General features: G+C 53.6%; 1 protein-coding gene across 1 annotated transcript in view; it reads left to right on the top strand.

The window, feature by feature from the left end:
- PRKCA (protein kinase C alpha) overlaps nucleotides 1–17349 on the top strand; it is a 390496-nt gene that overhangs the window by 275594 nt on the left and 97553 nt on the right. Inside the window, exon 5 of the mRNA XM_075562118.1 lies at nucleotides 3710–3838. Within this exon, the coding sequence (XP_075418233.1) occupies nucleotides 3710–3838 (129 nt within the window). The remainder of the gene's footprint in view (nucleotides 1–3709; nucleotides 3839–17349) is intronic.

Raw genomic sequence — 17349 nt, 5'->3', positions numbered from 1 at the left:
GCACCATCCCCATGAAGGAAGCAGAGGGGAGTCCACCCTCCCCCCACCCCCGCGTTCCAGAGGGTTTTCATTGACCCATTTTGGGCAGCAGGTGGCCAGGCCTTTCTTGGGAGCCCACCTTACTCTGGAAGCTCTGCCCACACCTGTTCAGCATCTCCTCTCAGCAAGCCTCGCCTGGCAGGCAGGTGATGGCTGCATACTAGGAGCCCTGGCTGGGAGTGGAAGCTCTGTCTTCCCTGTGAAAAGACCCCAAGGGTTTCCCTACTCAGTGATGGAATTGAATAGCCTATCAAAAGCATTGTGAGCCTTCAGGCCAGTTCCTGTCTGGGATTCCCAAAGCCCTGGGGATCTAAGCATGGTTGTTAGGACTCTCGGGTGCCCCAGTGGGCTACACATCGAGCTGCCAACCAAAGGGTCACCTGTTCGTATCCACCAGTCGCTCACTGGGGAGAAGGTGAGGCTGTCCAGCAAAGAAGTTGAAAGTCTTGGAAACCCAAAAGGACAGTTCCCCTCTCTCCTGTAGGGTCACGGTGAGTCAGAATTGAGTTGAGGTTTTTTTGTGGAGCAAACACTAATTCTAAGCACACCGTCAAATCTACATTTAGCTATTTTAAAACCTGGGTCCAAAAATGAACCCTCCGATATGTCACATACACAGCCTTGCCACCTCTGAGATGTCCCTGGGGACGTGGTGTGGCCAGCATCACTCCCGGGCAGAGCCCACCGCAGTGTCTCCCGACCCGTCAGCCCATCCAGCCGCAGTGTCCGCTCAGGCTGTGAGGCTTGCTGCTTGCACGGCTCCGTTTGCAGGTGCACTGCTGCAGAACCGAGATGCTGTGAAACTTTAACAGAACCCAGGGACCGTGAAGAGTGGGAGGCCGGTCTCAGGCTCCGACCAATATCCCAGCAGCTGCATCCGAGCAGCTGTTTTGGTCAAAGGACTTTTCTTGGTTATTCACCAATGTCTTTATAACAATGACGTGGTTCCAATTTGAATCTGCCAGCTCGGTTTCCGCTAACACAGTGGCCTCCTTCGGCATGTATATTCGATCTTGTGTGAAGAGACCATTCTGTTAGGAAACAATGTTGAGGACCCCCTGCCCAGCCCAGCGTGTTTCATTTGCACCCCCCCTCCTTTTCCCTGGACTGCTAGTCCCTCCGACAGCGCTGCCCTTGCCCTTTTCTGGAGGGAGGAGGATGGGCAACGAGTGCTGCTAGGACCCTCCCCCTCCCTTAACCTCTCCGGAAGCTTCCTCCTGGGCCTTCATGGACCCCGACTCAGAACAGAGCTGTGCCCCACCGGGTTTCCAACAGCTGACTTTTCAGACACTGACCCCAGGCCTTTCTTCAGAGGCACCTGTGGGTGGACTCAGACTAGTCACCCAGGGCCTCGAACTGTTCACACCCTATGCAGGGGCTCACCTTCCAAGAACAAAATCTCACAGCCATCCAGTCGCTCCTGCCTCATGACAACCCTTCTAGGGACAGGGTCAACCCACCCCAGGGGGTTTCCAAGATTGTCCCTCTTTCAGGGGACAGACTGCCTCGTCTTTCTCCCGCAGAGCGGCAGGTGGCCTCAAACTGCCAACCTTGTGGTTGCTAGCCCAATGCCTAACCACTAGGCTATAAAACCCCTTGAGCTCACCTTTACCTAGTGTGCTATTAGGTGTAGATAAAATGTCTCGGGTTGAAAAACATAGTCACCCTCTCCTCGGTCAGCTTCTTTGTTTGCCGAGTAGCCAGTGGAATGCTAGACAGCAAACACCAAGTCAAACTCCACACCCACTGCCACCAAGTCTGCTCCGACTCGTGTTGTCAGGTGACATCAGTCAGCTCCCACTCAGAGCGACCCTGCAGACAACAGAACGAAACGCTGCCCGGTGCTGTGCCAGCCCAGCCTCAGAGTGGTTAAGTCTGAGCCCACTGTTACAGCCAGGGGGTCCATCCATCTCACCAAGGGCCTTCCTCTCCTTCATGGCCCTCCCACTTTACCACGCATGATGTCTGAATCATAGTCTCCCCATCAGGGGTTTCCATGGCTGTGAATCTTTAAGGGAGTTGACAGCCTCAGCTTTCTCCCGAGCAGCAGCCAGTGGGTTTGAACCACTGACCTTGCTGGTCAGCAGTCCAATGCTTACAGGACAATGCCACAGGGGCTTCTAAGGGGCAAGTGAGCTCCCTGCAATACAGAAGCTCATGGTAGAGGCCAGGCAAGGATATCCCCTGTGTACTTCCACCTCCCATGTCCTTGCTGTTCCTCACCTCCTTCCAGAGGAGCTGCAGTCTGTTTCCTGGGAATGGGGAGACCGACATAGGCACGTAGTGAGAAGGAGCCCTAGTGGACCAGTGCCTAAGAACTCAGCTGTTAACGGAGACACAGGGGTTTGCAGCTGACCGCCTGGGGGTTTTGAGAAAGAAGAGAGGAGCGCACTCTGCCTTTACAAAGATGAGCCAAGAGACGATGAAACGTCTACAGCTCTCCTAGGGGGCCACACCAGCCGGGATCAAATCTAGAGCGCACAAAAACTCCAGTTGTCTTTACAACACAGCCCTCCAGACGTCTTCCCATTGGCTCCTTCAAGGTATCTGTTTCGAACACTTAACCTGAGTCCACGTCTGTGAGTTGGCTTTTTGTCCTCCCCCCTCTGGGTCTGTTACCCTGTGTTCAGTGTCTCACGGCAAACACTGCACCACTGCACCGTGCTGTCTGAGATGCCCGTTTCCCTGTTAACACCATCCACTCAACTCGAAGCCAGTGTGAATGCCCCGGCGTCTTGAAAGGACACAGCCACCTTGCTGCACCTACCCAGATTTGAGAGGATGTAACGGCCCTCTGACCTTCTGGGAGCCTGCAGGCACCAGGGCAGTGGAGCCGGCACATCCACAGAGTCTTATGTTTGCCTTCTGTGAGCAGGATCCTTCCCAAGGCTTCTCTGGTTCATTGCAACAAGACTGATCTTTTCACGTCCTCCCCCGCCTCTCCCACACAATGTCAGCTAGCGAGGGGGGCTTATCATGCTGGGCGTGCATTTGTTGTACTTGGAATAATATTTAAATATTTGAAGACAGGTTTAAAATATCAAACACACATTCCTCTTTATAAAAAAAATCAAAGGCAATATACTTTAGCCTTCTTGAAAAAAATGCAGGGCTTAGCTGAAAAAAAAAAGAACATTTTATGAATTCCCCCTATTCAACCCACAGGTTCTCACTTTTCAGCAGTGAGCTGAGAAAGGGATTAGCACACACCTGCCTGCGTGCACGCGCGCGTGCGCGCACACACACACACACACACACACACAGGTTCCCAGGCCAAAAGTGCCCCGTATATGTTTGCATATTTATTTGTCTCACTGTACATGAGGCCTGAATGCATCCGCATACTTCCCTCCGTGAAGGTTATACCCCATGAAATAGTTGAAACAGTCGCCGAAGTCCGAGCGCGCACATTCTGCTGCGGATGCACTGAGATAAATATGGCATGGGTATTTTAAGGATGTTGCCACTCAGACAAAGCTGGTGCTGTAAGGGACATCTGCTAAGGGTCGTTGATGTCAGCAGAAACCTCATAGCACATTATCGAGGTGGGGGTGGGGGTGGGGTGGGCAGGAGGTGCCTTCTCGCTCCTCCTTGCACACCCAGCCCCCCCGGGAAGTGATGGTTCCCATCCATCTGCCCAGCCTGACCCTCTGTCTCCCTCGGCCCACAGCCTGCGACATGAACGTCCACAAGCAGTGTGTGATCAACGTGCCCAGCCTGTGTGGCATGGACCACACGGAGAAGAGAGGGCGCATCTACCTGAAGGCCGAGGTCACCGATGAGAAGCTTCACGTTACAGGTAAGGCGGCAAGGCGGAGGCCAGCCCCTCTGTGGAGATTGCCTTGAAGGTCAGGCTGATACCCAGGTGCCCAAGGACTCTGAGGGGCCATTTGCCATGGAGATGGCATCGTGGGTTGCAGCCTCAGGAACTCTGTTTTCTTAGAACCCCAGAAGCTGGGCAGGCTCAGCACCACGGACTTGTGTCCACACGGATCCCAGGAGCCTGGTCTGTGCACTGGGATTCTCAAAGACTTAGTCATAATGTCATATAAATTGGGGTGTTCCAAGGGGATGGCCAGTGGGTAACCCCCCTCTCCAGGCCACAGGGGCCACAGAGAAGCCAATTCATTAAACTGATGCTGGTGAGAGTGGCCCAGGGCCCAGGGGAGGAGGGTGGCCGATTCAGATGCTTGGTGATATTGGGCCAAGGTGCCCTGGGAAGCCCTTCTCGGTGGCAGTCACCACTGGGTGCTTACACAGTCTCTTGAATGGGCAAGGTCACTGTATCCTCACACTGCCCACTCCGGGCTGCTGCCGCCAGTGTCTCATTGCCAGATGGGGAAACGGAAACACAGGGAACCCCGTGAGCTTTGCTTCTGAACCGAAGAAAGCCCATGTTGTGTGTTGGCTTGCTCCCTGGCTTCTCCGGTCAGAAGAGCAGCCGCCACCCGCTGATGCCTGAGTTTCCAGGTGCTTCTCTGAGCCCAGGGGCTTTTGTGTAGGGCTGCCTGGGGGCGGGGGGACACAGATGTAAAGGACAGAGGAGCACCATGTGCACCAGGGGGTCAAAAAGCTCCGGTTCAGGGGAGTGGCTTGATTTCAAACAGCTGCCCAGGGGAAAGCTGCATTGTCCTTTGATATACCATGGGGCGTCACCCGCTTCCTGTCCCTAACCTGTGAGCCTGCCACCTCTCCCTTACTCGGGAGAAGGCCTCCCTCTGAGTAAACATTAAACACATCCATCGTCGCTGGACCTGCCTGTCTTTCAGCACTGGGCTGAGAGGATCCTGTTATTCAGGGACAGCTTCTCCTGGCTCTTGTCCTGATTGTCTCCTCCCACCACCCCCCCCCCCACCCCCCTTGCATGGCCAAAAGAGGATTAGACTCACAGTCCTGCAACCAGGCGAAGGGAGCTGCAGACACCAGAGCTGAGCAGTAAGATCGTACGTTGCGGCAACTCTGCAGGCCACCTCTCTTGAGACTGGGTCTCGATGTTCTGGTGTCGACATAGCCCTGCTCTGGGAACGTGGATCCAGCCGCGGCGTACTAATAAGGATATAGCTGCTGCTGCCGTTCATGGCACTCTTGTTGGGGAGCGGGGCGCCTTCCAGGCAGGTAGCACAGCGAATGGATCGATACCTGTGAGGAAGTTGGTGATTTTTCCTTGGTGGGTGAGGGATCTGAGAGAATTTTAGTAGCTTGCCCAAAGTCACACAGACCGTAGCGCTAATGGCTGGTCGGTTGAAGTGGGGAGAAGATACTTGGACGACAGTTATCGATCAGCCTTGGGATTTTGTATCAGCGATAGAGTCATCGTGTGCATGATGGAAACCCGACCCTAAGCATAGAAAGCCAGCCTAGAGGAAACAATGACTGAGTCTTGGACCTGCCTGTTTCAGAATCACGTGAGACCTCTCCGAAGCATCGCAGACATCCTGCCACTTCCAAGATAGCCTTCGGCCTGCTTCTCCTGGAGCCAGCCCTCTCGCATCCCCATACTCAGGCATCCAAGGGACCATACTTTGCACAGTGGGCCAACTGGTCAAGGCTGGGTCCTTGTGTTTCGTCACTAGGCGTTGTTCTAAGATGCGGAAAGATGACATGACACTTGGTGTCCAAGGACTACAGAACATCCCAAAGAAAGCCCCTTTAGAAACACACCTGCTTAGGATTCCATCTCACCTACCTGACAGCCTTACGCTCCCTCTAACCAAACGGCCCCAGCAGGTCCACACCTTCCGGGTGTTGTGGGCACCAAGGGTGACCATGCGTTGGTATTTCCCCAGTACTTCCAGTTCACGGGACTGGGCCTTCCTGTGGGCTAAGCACTTGATAGTCCTCATCTCCTTGACTCCTTCAAGGACTCCCTGAAGGTAGGCACGATCAGTATCTTGAGTTTTGAAATGAAGGGACCAGCTAAAGGAAGGAGGGAAGGACATGACTCCAAGTCATGGACCAGCAAGCGACTCCCACCAGCCCGCCACTCCGAAGATGCAAACTTCCCACGCGTCTTCATGAAAGAGCATCCCATTGAAAATGTCGCTCAGCCCAAGTTCAACCACTGGGGAGGGCTGCTGACCAGGTGTGAAAGAAACACAATTTGAGTCCCCCTCCCTTGACTTTGCTTCACACTGTATGGCTCAGAATAGGACACTGGGGAAGGTGCTGGGGAGGAACAGAGAATAAAGACTACAGAGAACACACACACACACCACACACACACACACACACACCACACCACCCACCCCCGTCCTGAGGCCAAGGGAGAGAGCTCCTGTGGGGAATGAAATGGGGTGTGGGAATTCGCCTGGCTTTAATGAGAGCTCAGATATGAGCTTGCGGTCCAGAGGCAAACGATCGCGTGGAAAAGGCACGTGAAACCCTGCGTGCTGTGCTAATTGGTCGCTGCATATGCCACCCCCAGGTCACCTGCACTGGTTGAGAAGAGTCCCCACAGGGACAGAGAAACTCCCAAGGACCCTTGCTGGGGCGGGGAGCCAGGTAGAAACCACCCTTTTGAAGCCCAGAAGGCTCCACCTGCTAGCTCAGTGGGGTCTTTATGGGAAAGGACTTCCCTTTCTGGATGGTGTATTTTTAGTTTTTGCTTTAGGGCAGTGGTGCTGATGTTATCGGGATTGTATCTTTTTTCCTCCCTCCTCTGCTTCCAGTAGGGAATTTTAATAGGTTTCCTACATGCTTGTGGGCTTCTTATTTGTTTTGGAGGAGTGGTTTGTGAAAAAAAAAAAAAAGAGTTTTTTTTTTAAAGCCCCTTTTGGGAACCCATCTTCAGTTGAATGTGGTGAGTAAATAGGAAAATGCTTTGCAGCTGTTTTAGTTGCTCAGCGCCCCGGGAATAGATTATTCTGAAGAAGGGTCTCATTTTCTCAAATACTTTGGGTTGTTAAATTGGCCTGGAAATGGAAGTTCTAAAGCAGGCTCCCGGGAAGGAGGTCCAAGGTCCAGAGCTCCTGGGAGTGGGATTCCATGCCCGCAGGCCAAGACTCCCTGTAAAGCATCTTGGGATTAAAAGAATCTTGTGCCTTCGCCCACCCCCCACCCCCATCTTCCACCTTGAATGGCATATTTGCAGCAGAATGCCAGCCCCGGACTCAGCAGTACATAATGACCATTCCTTCTCAGATGCAGCCACTTCACAAACTTTCATTGAGCCCGGGCCAGGCTCTCTGGCAGGCACTGGGTAAAGAGTTGGGCCACTAAGCAACAGGTCAGCAGTTTGAACCCACTCTGCAGGAGAGAGAGGGAGGCAGTCTGCTTCGTAAAGATGACGGCCTTGGGAAGCCTCTTGGCAGTTCTACGCTGCCCTGTCGGGTGGTCTTGAGTTGGAATGCATGCCTGGGCACCAGTGAGAGTGCCAGGTGCCCTAGGAGCAGTGGGAACTTGGGTGAACCTCAACAGGCTCAAGGAAGTTGCAGAAGGTCACCAAGATGGCAGGACTTGGGGACAGTGGATGGGGGCCTTTCAGGCAAAACTGCAGAGTCATGCAAGGGCTCAGGGTGGTCCGTCTGGAAGCCTGACACAGCTCGGGGCTTGGGGATCTTCCGGTGTGAGTTGGGGAGAGCAGGACAGAAATTCTTCTCTTTCCGTTTTCAGGGGACTAGGTTGCCGTGACTCAGACAATGTCCTCCCTCACTCACTGCCACCGGTCAGTTCTGACTCATGGGGGCCCTCTAGGACAGGCTCAGACTGCTCCTGTGGGTTTCCCAACCTCTTCAACTCTCGATGGGAGTAGAAAGCCGTACCTTTTTCCCATGGTGGTTTCAAACTGCCAACCTTATGGTTAGCAGCCCAGTGTGTAACCGCTACGCCACCAGGGCCTCTAGACTACAATACAGGCGGCGTGATCTGTGGGAGGCATGTCCTCAAGGCTCCGAGTTAAGTGCTCTCTGTACACATGGGAGGATGCTAGGTTGGTTGGAGGTGGCTGTTTTCAGCCAGGCTGGAGGATCAGCCAGAACAGGATGTCACCCAGAGGTGCACAGTGCCTTCAGCTTCCTCTGCCAGTTGCTGCGGGTGGTCCTTGGACATCAGCAGCCTTTCTTCCCCCAGTTTGAACCTCTGCTGATGAGTGTGCTCGTTGGTGACACTGCTGGAGGGGAAACAGTGATCTCTGGCTTTACATTAGCTGGCCTTCTTCTCAAAGAGCTGCCCCCGCTCTCCTCACTCGTAAGGCTTTGGTCTCTCCAATTTTTGTTGTTGTTGAATTTTTGTTTTGTTATGTCCTTCAGAGGTTGAACGCTTGCTTTCCTGGAAGGAGAGCCTTTAGTTTTTTTTGTCCTGTTCTGGTTTTTTTTCTTTTGGGGCCTTGACCAAGTGATGAGATGCAGCCTCGCCAATAACCCAACAAGCTGAAAGGCTGCCCTCCACTGTGATGTGGTAGAAAGTGCCCAGGAATGCAATCCCATATCTGGATGCTCCTCTCGAGAGGACTAAACCAGACAACCCCAGAGACGGTGGCCGTCTGCTTGATGGCTGGCTGAGATACTTCCGACATGTCAGTGTGTAAAAAGCAAAGACAGTTGAGTGACTGCCCCTGATTAAAGGACACTAAAGAGACTTGACAGCCATATGCATATTTGACTGGGTCCTGGGTCTCCGCCCCCTCCCCTAAAAAAAAGAAACCAAAGCAAAATAAAAAAAACGATGACAAATAGCCACAGCCAGACCCTTGGGGACCGTTGGGCCGGAAGAGTTGATCTCTCAGTGGTCACTGTCTTAGCCATGAGGAGGGAGGCTGGGATAGTTGAGAGACAGGGTGTTCCAAATGGTTCAGCGCAGATGAAGAGCAAGACCATTATCAGTGGAAACGGGACCTGACAGCACCCATCCACAATGTTTCATTCCTCTGGACCCAGATCCCAGTAAGCGCCTTGACGGAGGCGGGGAGGAGGATCCCGGGGGTGGGGGTGGGGGGTCCCTGCAGTCCATGAGGCAGTGTATGACATGTGTGAAGGCGTGGCCTCCAGACGTTTCGTGAATCTGTTAACAGAGTCCCAAAGGTGACAGGTCCCACCTAAGCTTCTGGGGGGTGATACATAGAAGCAGGAGAAGGTGGGAGAGCAGGAAAGAGGAGCACCCCCCCCCCCTGCCCTCTGCCCAGCCAAAGAAGACCGCTGCTATGCTGCTAAGTTCGGAAGTGTGTATGCCATCTGGCCAGGGGCCCTTCAGGTTGCTCTGCCGTGATGCCTCTTGGGTAGCCAGCCAGGCAGATGGCAAGGACCAGATGCAGAAAAGAGCCAAGGAGAGAGGCAGGTGGCAGTCCTTGCACGCCCAGGGCCTCTTCAGACAGAAACAGCATTGATGAAGTGCCTCACACGTTCCGGGCCATGATGTGCCACTTTCTTGGGTGATCGGTCATCTGGACTGCCCATGGAGATAAATGCAATCCTCGACATCGTTATCTTGTAACTGAGGCTCGCAGAGGTCCAGTGGCCTCCCAGGGTCATGCAGCTGCCCCGGTACATACCTTCTCCCTTGACACCACAGGCTGTGGGCCCTTGGGAGAATTGTCCACTGTGTGTGGTTTTCAGGCACGGCCCGCTCAGCGACAGCGTTTGCCATTTCATGTTCCTGTCCTGCAGTTAAGGCGCCCCAGTAGCCCAGGGGTAAAGCACTTGCCTGTTACTGAAAGGTCAGGGGTTCAAACCCACCAGCTGAGAGAAAGATGTAGCGATCTGTTTCTGTACATTTCAGCCTTGGAAATCCTGTGGAACAGTTCGACTCTGTCCTGTTGCATTGTCGTGAGTCAGAATGGACTCACTGGTAATGGGGTTCTAGGGATCCTGTCATCAGTGGTCAGTCATGACTACTCCACAATAGCTCTCAGGTGCCTGCAGTGACCACAGAGTCAGTGGAACCACCGTGACTGAGGGTCTGCCATCGGTGCCCAGACCTTGCATGGTCCAGGGTGCAGAAACCTTTGAATTGGTATAGTTATGGGTTGGACTGTGAACCGAAAGGTCGGCAGTTCAAAACCTCCAGCAGCTCTGCAGGAGAGAGGTGAGGAGACTTTCTACTCCCCTAAAGAATGACAGCCTTAGAACCCACAGGCACAGTTTTACCCTGACCTCGAGGGTCATGAAGCTGGAATTGATTTGATGGCCAGTGACTTTAGTTTGGGCAATGTTTGTTTGTTTTTTTGCTGTGTATCTTCTCAACAATAGTAACAGCGTAAGTCATCTTAAAAGAGGGCAACGAAGGCCTTGTGGCGGACAGCTGTACTCTGACATACTTGGTGTTACCGTGAGTCAGAATTGACTCAACGGTCGTTGGTAGTCATTTTCTTTCTACCAGACCTTTGAGGAGGCCTATCGCATGATGGCATCCTACCTCCTGCTCATCCAGTGCCTAGAATTTGGCCTTAATCTGTGTATCCTGGTGGCATCGTGGGTTACTTGTTGGGCTGATAATCTCTGGGTCGGTGATTCAAATACACAGCACCCCCCGAGAAAGAGAGACGAGGCTGTTGGCAGCACTTCTAAGGATTCAGTCTCAGAAACCCCCGAGAAGTCGCGATGAGTCAGAAGCCACTGGGTGGTATGGCGTAGGCCCTGGGGCTGGTTACAGTGGTCTTGGGGGGAGCAGCCCCTGGTCGCAGCATGAAAGCAAACTGTCCAGTTTGTGCCTGGCCCCTACATCCTAACTCCCAAGCGGCTCTTTCCTCCTGAGCCCTCTGTTTGAATCAATGCCTGGGATCCTTCAGGGAAACTTTGGATCAATCAAGGGAAAGGTTGCCTTCTCTCAAAGAAGCTTGTCGTTATCCAGGTCCCGGCGGTGGTACCTCGTCCCGACGTATTTCAGGCACAGACAAATGCCAAATGTGTACTAAGCAGCAGCATGCCCTCCTACGGAATGTTACTCACGCCCGGCTCTGCCGCAGGCAGCGACAGTGCTAGCAGTCCCTTCCTCTCTGGGGGCTTAGTCATGGCCGTCCGTGGGAGGCAGCAAGACGGGGGCTCCGGCAGAGGGTCGCCTGTGTCCCACCGGGGTCATTCTCTTTGGGCAGCGTGTGCCCTCGCCTTACCCTGGCGCTCCAGTACCTCTTTCTCCTCCTTAAAATGCCCAGGCTCTTCAGCCACCTGCCCATGCCCACACTGGTGGCTCCTGCCCCGAAGAAAGGCCCACAAAGGCAGGCTTTGAACCCCTGCCTCCCCAGGAAGAGAGAAAACAAATAGTCCGGGGAGGTGGGGGGGATGCTCTTTCAAGATTCCCCATTAACATACAGAGCCAATGACATTGATAGAACAGGTCATTCTCAGGCAGGCTTTTAATTGCTTCTAATTATAGAAGTATCATTTAAGCACAAGATTAATTGCCATGAAATGATTGCAAGGAACTTGATCTGCCTTGAGAAAGTCCAGGCAGGAGCACCCCCGAGGGAGGCACCGCCAGGGAGTCTGCAAGGAATGGCTTTCTTATCAAGTTCCCTGGGCCCCGCCCTGTTGTGTGACTCCTTGGTGGAGGGCAGAGGGAATGGGGCGGTGGCCCTGAAAGGCAAGGGAGAAGATGAAGAGTAGGCGCTTGCCCTTCGGAGTCCCCACCAACAGGCTGGGAGAGTTACACCGTCTTTGTGAATGCTTTGGTGCACGCATACACACACACACACACACACGTGTGTGTGCACATGCTGGCATGTCTTTCCCCCTGGATGGGTTTCTGAGCGTGGTCTTCCCAAAGCGGGAAGGGGCAGGTGACCTGTGCTGCCCTTCCAGCGTAGCCCTGCTCTGATGACCCTCGGCTTGTCTCCTCTGTCGCTTCAGGGTGGAACCGCCAGCAAGTGTGCGCCCCGGGCCCTGATGATTGGAATTGAAATGGTGCAGAGGGGTGCGGGGGGAGGGAAGCCCACCGCACCAACTGTTCCTCTGGGCTTCTGGGCCTTTCCCCCTTGCAGAAAGCCCCAGGACTCAGCGCACGCAGCCATCGCCTGGGGTGGTTCAAAAATATCCCGTTTGAATAGAGCCGGGCCTGGCACCTGCAGGAGCGCTGCAGCATGGCCGCCCCCACCCAGCCATTCTCTGCAGAGAAGAACGGGGAGCTGTACTCCCCACCCATCTCTCTTTTGTAATTAATGCAAGGTTTGTGGTTAATTAAAGACAGACAGAGTCCTTTAAAAAGCAAGGCAGTCCCCCCCCATGCCCCCCTCTACTCCTTTTCTTAGAACAATGAAGAACAGAGGCAAAGCACACTTCCTGTTAAAGTCCCTGAGGTTGGGATGCTTTGGGGAGGGGTAGGGAGTGGGGGTCAGGAGCTCAGCCTGGAGGGAGACAGCAGTGACCATCACAAAAGAGGCCTGCTGCCCGATGCCCAGTGGGGAGGGGAGGGAAGAGGGGGTGTCTGTGTTCTGGAAAATGGGCACAGGGGGTGGTTTTTGCTTTGTTAAATCGTCTTGCCCATAGCCAACCGCTGCCGGGTGCCGGGCTGCAGGGCATGGGAGCGCATTGTTCCGGCAGTGTGCTGGACTCTCATTTCACCCCAGAAGAGCTCTTCTCAGGAGCCATCTGCCCAAGAGGCCAGAGGGGAGAGGGTGTGCACAGTGCAGCCTGGGGACCTGTTTGCTGTCAGCCTGATCCCCGTTCACTGTGACCCCTTGCCCGTCAGAGTGGAACTGCTCCATTGGGAAATCAGTGACTGACTTCCCAGCAGTAGATCACCCATGGGTGGACTTGAACCTCCAGCTCTTGGATTAGCAGGCAAAAATGCATCAACTGGTTAGACCCCACTACCCTCCCAGGCCCTCTGCCACCACAGCACCCAACCCAACACACTGCCTTCCAATGGAGCTGGACTCATAGTGACCCTGTGTACAGATCCCCAGGCTATAAATCGTTAGGGATTTGAAGCAGCTTATGGGCTTAAACCCAGCCCCAAAGCGTACCCCACAGCCTATTGGCTGTGACACTCAAATGGTCTTTATGGGCAGATCCTTAGGATGGAGGCCTAGGGACCCTCTGAGCTGGCCCAGCCTTGTCAAGCACACTGAGGGGCTCCTGGTCCAGGCCTGGACTGTGTTCAGGTGGAGGCACCCACCACAGGTGAGGGTTCTCAGAGACACCTCTGTCCAGCTGTCACGTATAGCCGGCACCTTTCTAAGCTGGAGGTCTTGGCCGTGTGCGCGCGCGCGCGCACGTGCGTGTTACAGCTCTGCCCTTGACTCTGCCTTTACCCTGAGACTATTCCTAGCACTGAGAATCTCTACTGGGGCCCGCCCAGGGCCCCCTCACATCCTCTCCCCTGACAGTGCTGGGACGTGGGGCAGCCTTCTCTAGCAGCACCTTGTTGCATGTGAATTACTGAAGACAGCTCTTCTAGCTGTGTCACCCCCACCTGCCGGAAACGGCATGGGAGTGCATGTGTCTGACCTCCTCTGGCTTCCCCAGTGCCCAGAGGCAGGCCTCAGCCAAGCCTCCATGGTCAGTCCTTCTTCACCTGCTCTGAACCCAGCCGTTCCTCCCAGGCCACTCTCCACCCACGCCGGGTTTGATCCCATTGCCACTGCCACACGGAACTCATGGATAAGGGAGTTCATTAGGGAAGTTAACACATTACCACAAGTCAGGGCCAGCACACAGTAAGCATACAGCCATTGGCCTCCTCAGCCACCAGCCACGTCTCTCTGGTTCTCAGCCACATGGTACCAAGTCTCTCTCCAATTCGTAGTCTCTCAGCCACTCGGTCTGTTGGCTTTTGCCTCCGCCAGCCAGGAAGCCTGCCCGCTGCCCTCTGCCCACAGTCCCACAGTCCCGGCCAGATGACGAGAAGTGCTCCGTGGTCTTGGTGCTGCTCCCCGAATCTCCGTGCCACAGTCGCTCCAGACGGATCTTGAGCGTGCTTTCCCCAGGTTCTCAAGTTTCTCTCTGCGGCTTTAAAGATGTCTCATCCTAGATGGTTCACCCCCCTTATATCCAGAGAGGTGGCCACAAAAACCAGTCCCCTCGCTTAGTGTTATACACGCCCTGCTTGGCTAGTGCCACCTGGTTGCTTGGCGGGCGATAGAGAGACTTAGGGAGAAGAGCCATATGAAGAAATGTCACTCCACCACACCACCAAACAACCTTTTTATACCTGATAGGTCTGAGTAGGAAGTTGAGGGAAGATACTGATCAGATTATACTATTCAGCTCTGAGTGTGAGCAGGGTTATTGTGGCTGTCATCCTGTTGCGTATAAGATCAGCCATAGCAGAAGCAGGAAGAGTGGATTCTCGCTACCGATGTGTGTGGAGCACATCCTTTGGACCCCAAGATCCCCACACATCAAAACTCCTCGGTCTAGGAGACCACGTTGATACAGAGGAGCAGCAGCAGCAGCAGAACTCGGAGCTAGAGCATGAGAGAGCCGACTGCCCAGCCTGCAGAGCAAGTGAAACTGAGTGCTTGGGGGCAGGAAGCTGGTTTCCAGAGGAGTGTGTGCCTCTGGGCATTCAATTAGCGGGAGCTAGGTTTTGCTGACTCACAGAGCTAGAGCTGAGTGCCTTTGGGCTGATGTTTACAGTGGAGTGGCATGCCCTTTGGGCATTTATTGGCAGCCCAACAAGAGCTTTGTAACTTTGTCTAAGGGGGACACAGAGGCTAGGCCAAGGATCTGAGGACCAGAGAGAGGTCTGCCTGCAGGCGCAACCGAGAAGCAAATGTCCTCGCAGAACAACTGTGTCCTTAGCATTTTCCACCTGAATTGTGGTCACTTCCCTAATGAACCCCATCATTGTGAGCTTCATCGGTGAGCGTGGGCATTGCAATTGATGATAGAGCCCAGCCCCACATGTAGAGTGAGTGCCATGGGAGAGACAGGTAGGGTCAGAATAAGGTGAAAAGGAAGAAGGGTGGAGGTATGTCTGGCCTCTGCCTGGCATCAGCCTGGAGAGTCAGAGGAGGTTGGATATGCCCTTCAAAACAAAAAGCCATGTGGGGAGGGAGGGATGGCAGGGTAATGGGAATGTTTGTCATCCTGATCATGGTGATGGCTTAGTGGGTTCGTGAACATGTCACACCAATGTGTTGTATCTATTGAATGTGTACCGTTTCTTCTACATCAGTGACACCGATATAGAACTTTGGGCAATTAAAATAGACTCATGTACACACAAAAGAAGCCTCCTGGAACTTTCAGCCACCTCCCTAGAAATCATTGTATTCAATGGCAACAAGTCATTTCTGAATCACAGTGACCCTACAGGTCAGAGTAGAACTGCCCCTGTGGGGTTCCAAGACTGCCATCCTTCACAGGAGTGGAAAGCTGATTCTTTCTACCACAGAGCGGCCGGTTGTTTATCAGCCTAAAGCATCACCCATGGGTCACTAATACGTGTTCTAGCTTCCAAGTGATCACCAGGAACGGTTTGACGACTTGCTGTGCTGTTCCGCAGAGCAGGTCAGTCGCCCTCTTCAGCCTCCAAGAACAGTCTCATCATTGGCCCCCCAACCCCTCCTCATTCCCTCCTTGCCACCCTTTAGCCTCACCCTGCTGACCCAGTCCCAAAGCCAGCTGCCACACCTCACATCCAAGGAGCAATGTCAGAGTCGGTCATGCATTGCAGCCTAGACGATGGCCCTGAGACTTGGATACTTTGCAGACAACTCCATATTCCAATTGAATGCAGCTGCTCTCTTTGCTCGACGGTTGGGGCCATTTGACTGGGACCAGCAGCTCTATGAGAGGGACGAAAAGCTGAGGTGGGATGATGGGATGGTGAGGTACCTCCCATTGCCTTCAGCCCCTAGAACCCCTCACTCTGCTTGGTCATGCAAGCGGGACGCTCGGCTTTCTTGACCTGGCAGCTCATGCTTCCACGAAGATGAAGATGGAAGTTGGAAGGGCTGGGTTTTGGACCTCCCACCAAGTCACTTCCACTCAGTGACTGGTCAAGGCAAGTCACAGAGCCCGTCAGAGTCAAAGGAGTGCCCGATTGGAGGGGTGACTTTTTCTTTCTGAAGAGCTTTGCTCCCATTCAGGTACCATTTACCTGCCAGTCAGTTCACTCATGGGAAGTCTACCGTTCAGTCACGTCAGCGTGGCCACCGAGTTTGCAACAAAAGCCCGTTCAAAGAGAAACTCTTTCTAACCCCTCAACTATCCCTCCCCTTTCCTCTGTCCGCCCTCACCTAATTCCTAAGCAACCTCCACTCGGCTTTCCATGGCTGGACTATGCCAGATGGTTCAAATCAGACTCATACATTGTGTGTTCTTTCCCGACCAGTTCCTTTCACTTAGCTTCATGTTTTCAAGACCCATCCATCTGTGCTTTAACGTGTTTCAGAAATTCATTCCTTCTTATGGCCAAATAATCTCTCATTGTGTGAGTCTACCACGTTTGTTTATCCAATCATAGGTTTATGGGCCTCAGGGGGACGGTGGACTAGTGATGCTCTAAATATCGATACGTAGGTTTTCGTGAACACTTGTCTTCAACTCTGTGGGTATAATGAAATTTTCCAATATAGCAAAATTTATACCACGTGATTCGTAAAACACCACCTGGAAGGCCCTTGCCTGGAGGAGGTGAGATAAAGGAGCAGAGTGTGGTGGAGAGCCTGACAGCAGAACTGGAGACCCCACAAACTCTGGGGTCAGTGGTCTTCAAGCACAGCTGAGCAGCAGATGCCTCCGAGTGATGGCTGTGTTGGGATGATATGCCCAGCATGCAAGCCACTTTGGTTAAAGGGGAAAGGATGTAGTGTTCACCTTCTTCCCCTTCACCCCACCCTAGCCTATAACTCACAAAGAGACACAATGGAGCACTTTCAGAAACCACCAGCGTGACCCAGCATCTTCCTCTTACACGTACACAAACTAAAGCTCAGAGCAGGAAAGTGTCTGCTGCTTAGGATGTCATGGGTTTACCAGGATGTTGTGAATTGTAAGAGACAAGACCACCCTTCAGCCTATTCAAAGGAGAATCCCCAAAGCACACCTGGGGTATCTCATAGAACGCAAGGAGAGGGATGCTGAGGGTCTTTGGGACCACTGGGAACACACCTGGCTCTCTGGAGCTCATCCCTTCTCTCTGTGATGGCCTCATTTGCCTCATTTGTGGTTAGGCTTCTTCAAATGGCCCTGGCCAGTTCCACAACTTTGCCTCTCACAGCCTCATCTCTCCAGAGAGAAGCAGGGCCTGCTTGTATCAGGCGTACATATGAAAGTCCCAGGGAGGGGTTTTATTGGTTCACTTTGGGTCACATGTCATACTTGGACCAATCAGCTATGGCTGGAGGGCAGGATCCTAGAGGAGGATGGATCAAAGCAGGAAAGGCCGTTCCCCAGGAGTCAGAGGTGGCACTGGGCAGGCCAAACAGGGGGT

This window comes from Tenrec ecaudatus, chromosome 10 (genome assembly GCF_050624435.1).
Source record: "Tenrec ecaudatus isolate mTenEca1 chromosome 10, mTenEca1.hap1, whole genome shotgun sequence".
Lineage (NCBI taxonomy): Eukaryota > Metazoa > Chordata > Mammalia > Afrosoricida > Tenrecidae > Tenrec > Tenrec ecaudatus.
This window is presented reverse-complemented; position numbering and strand designations above follow the sequence as displayed.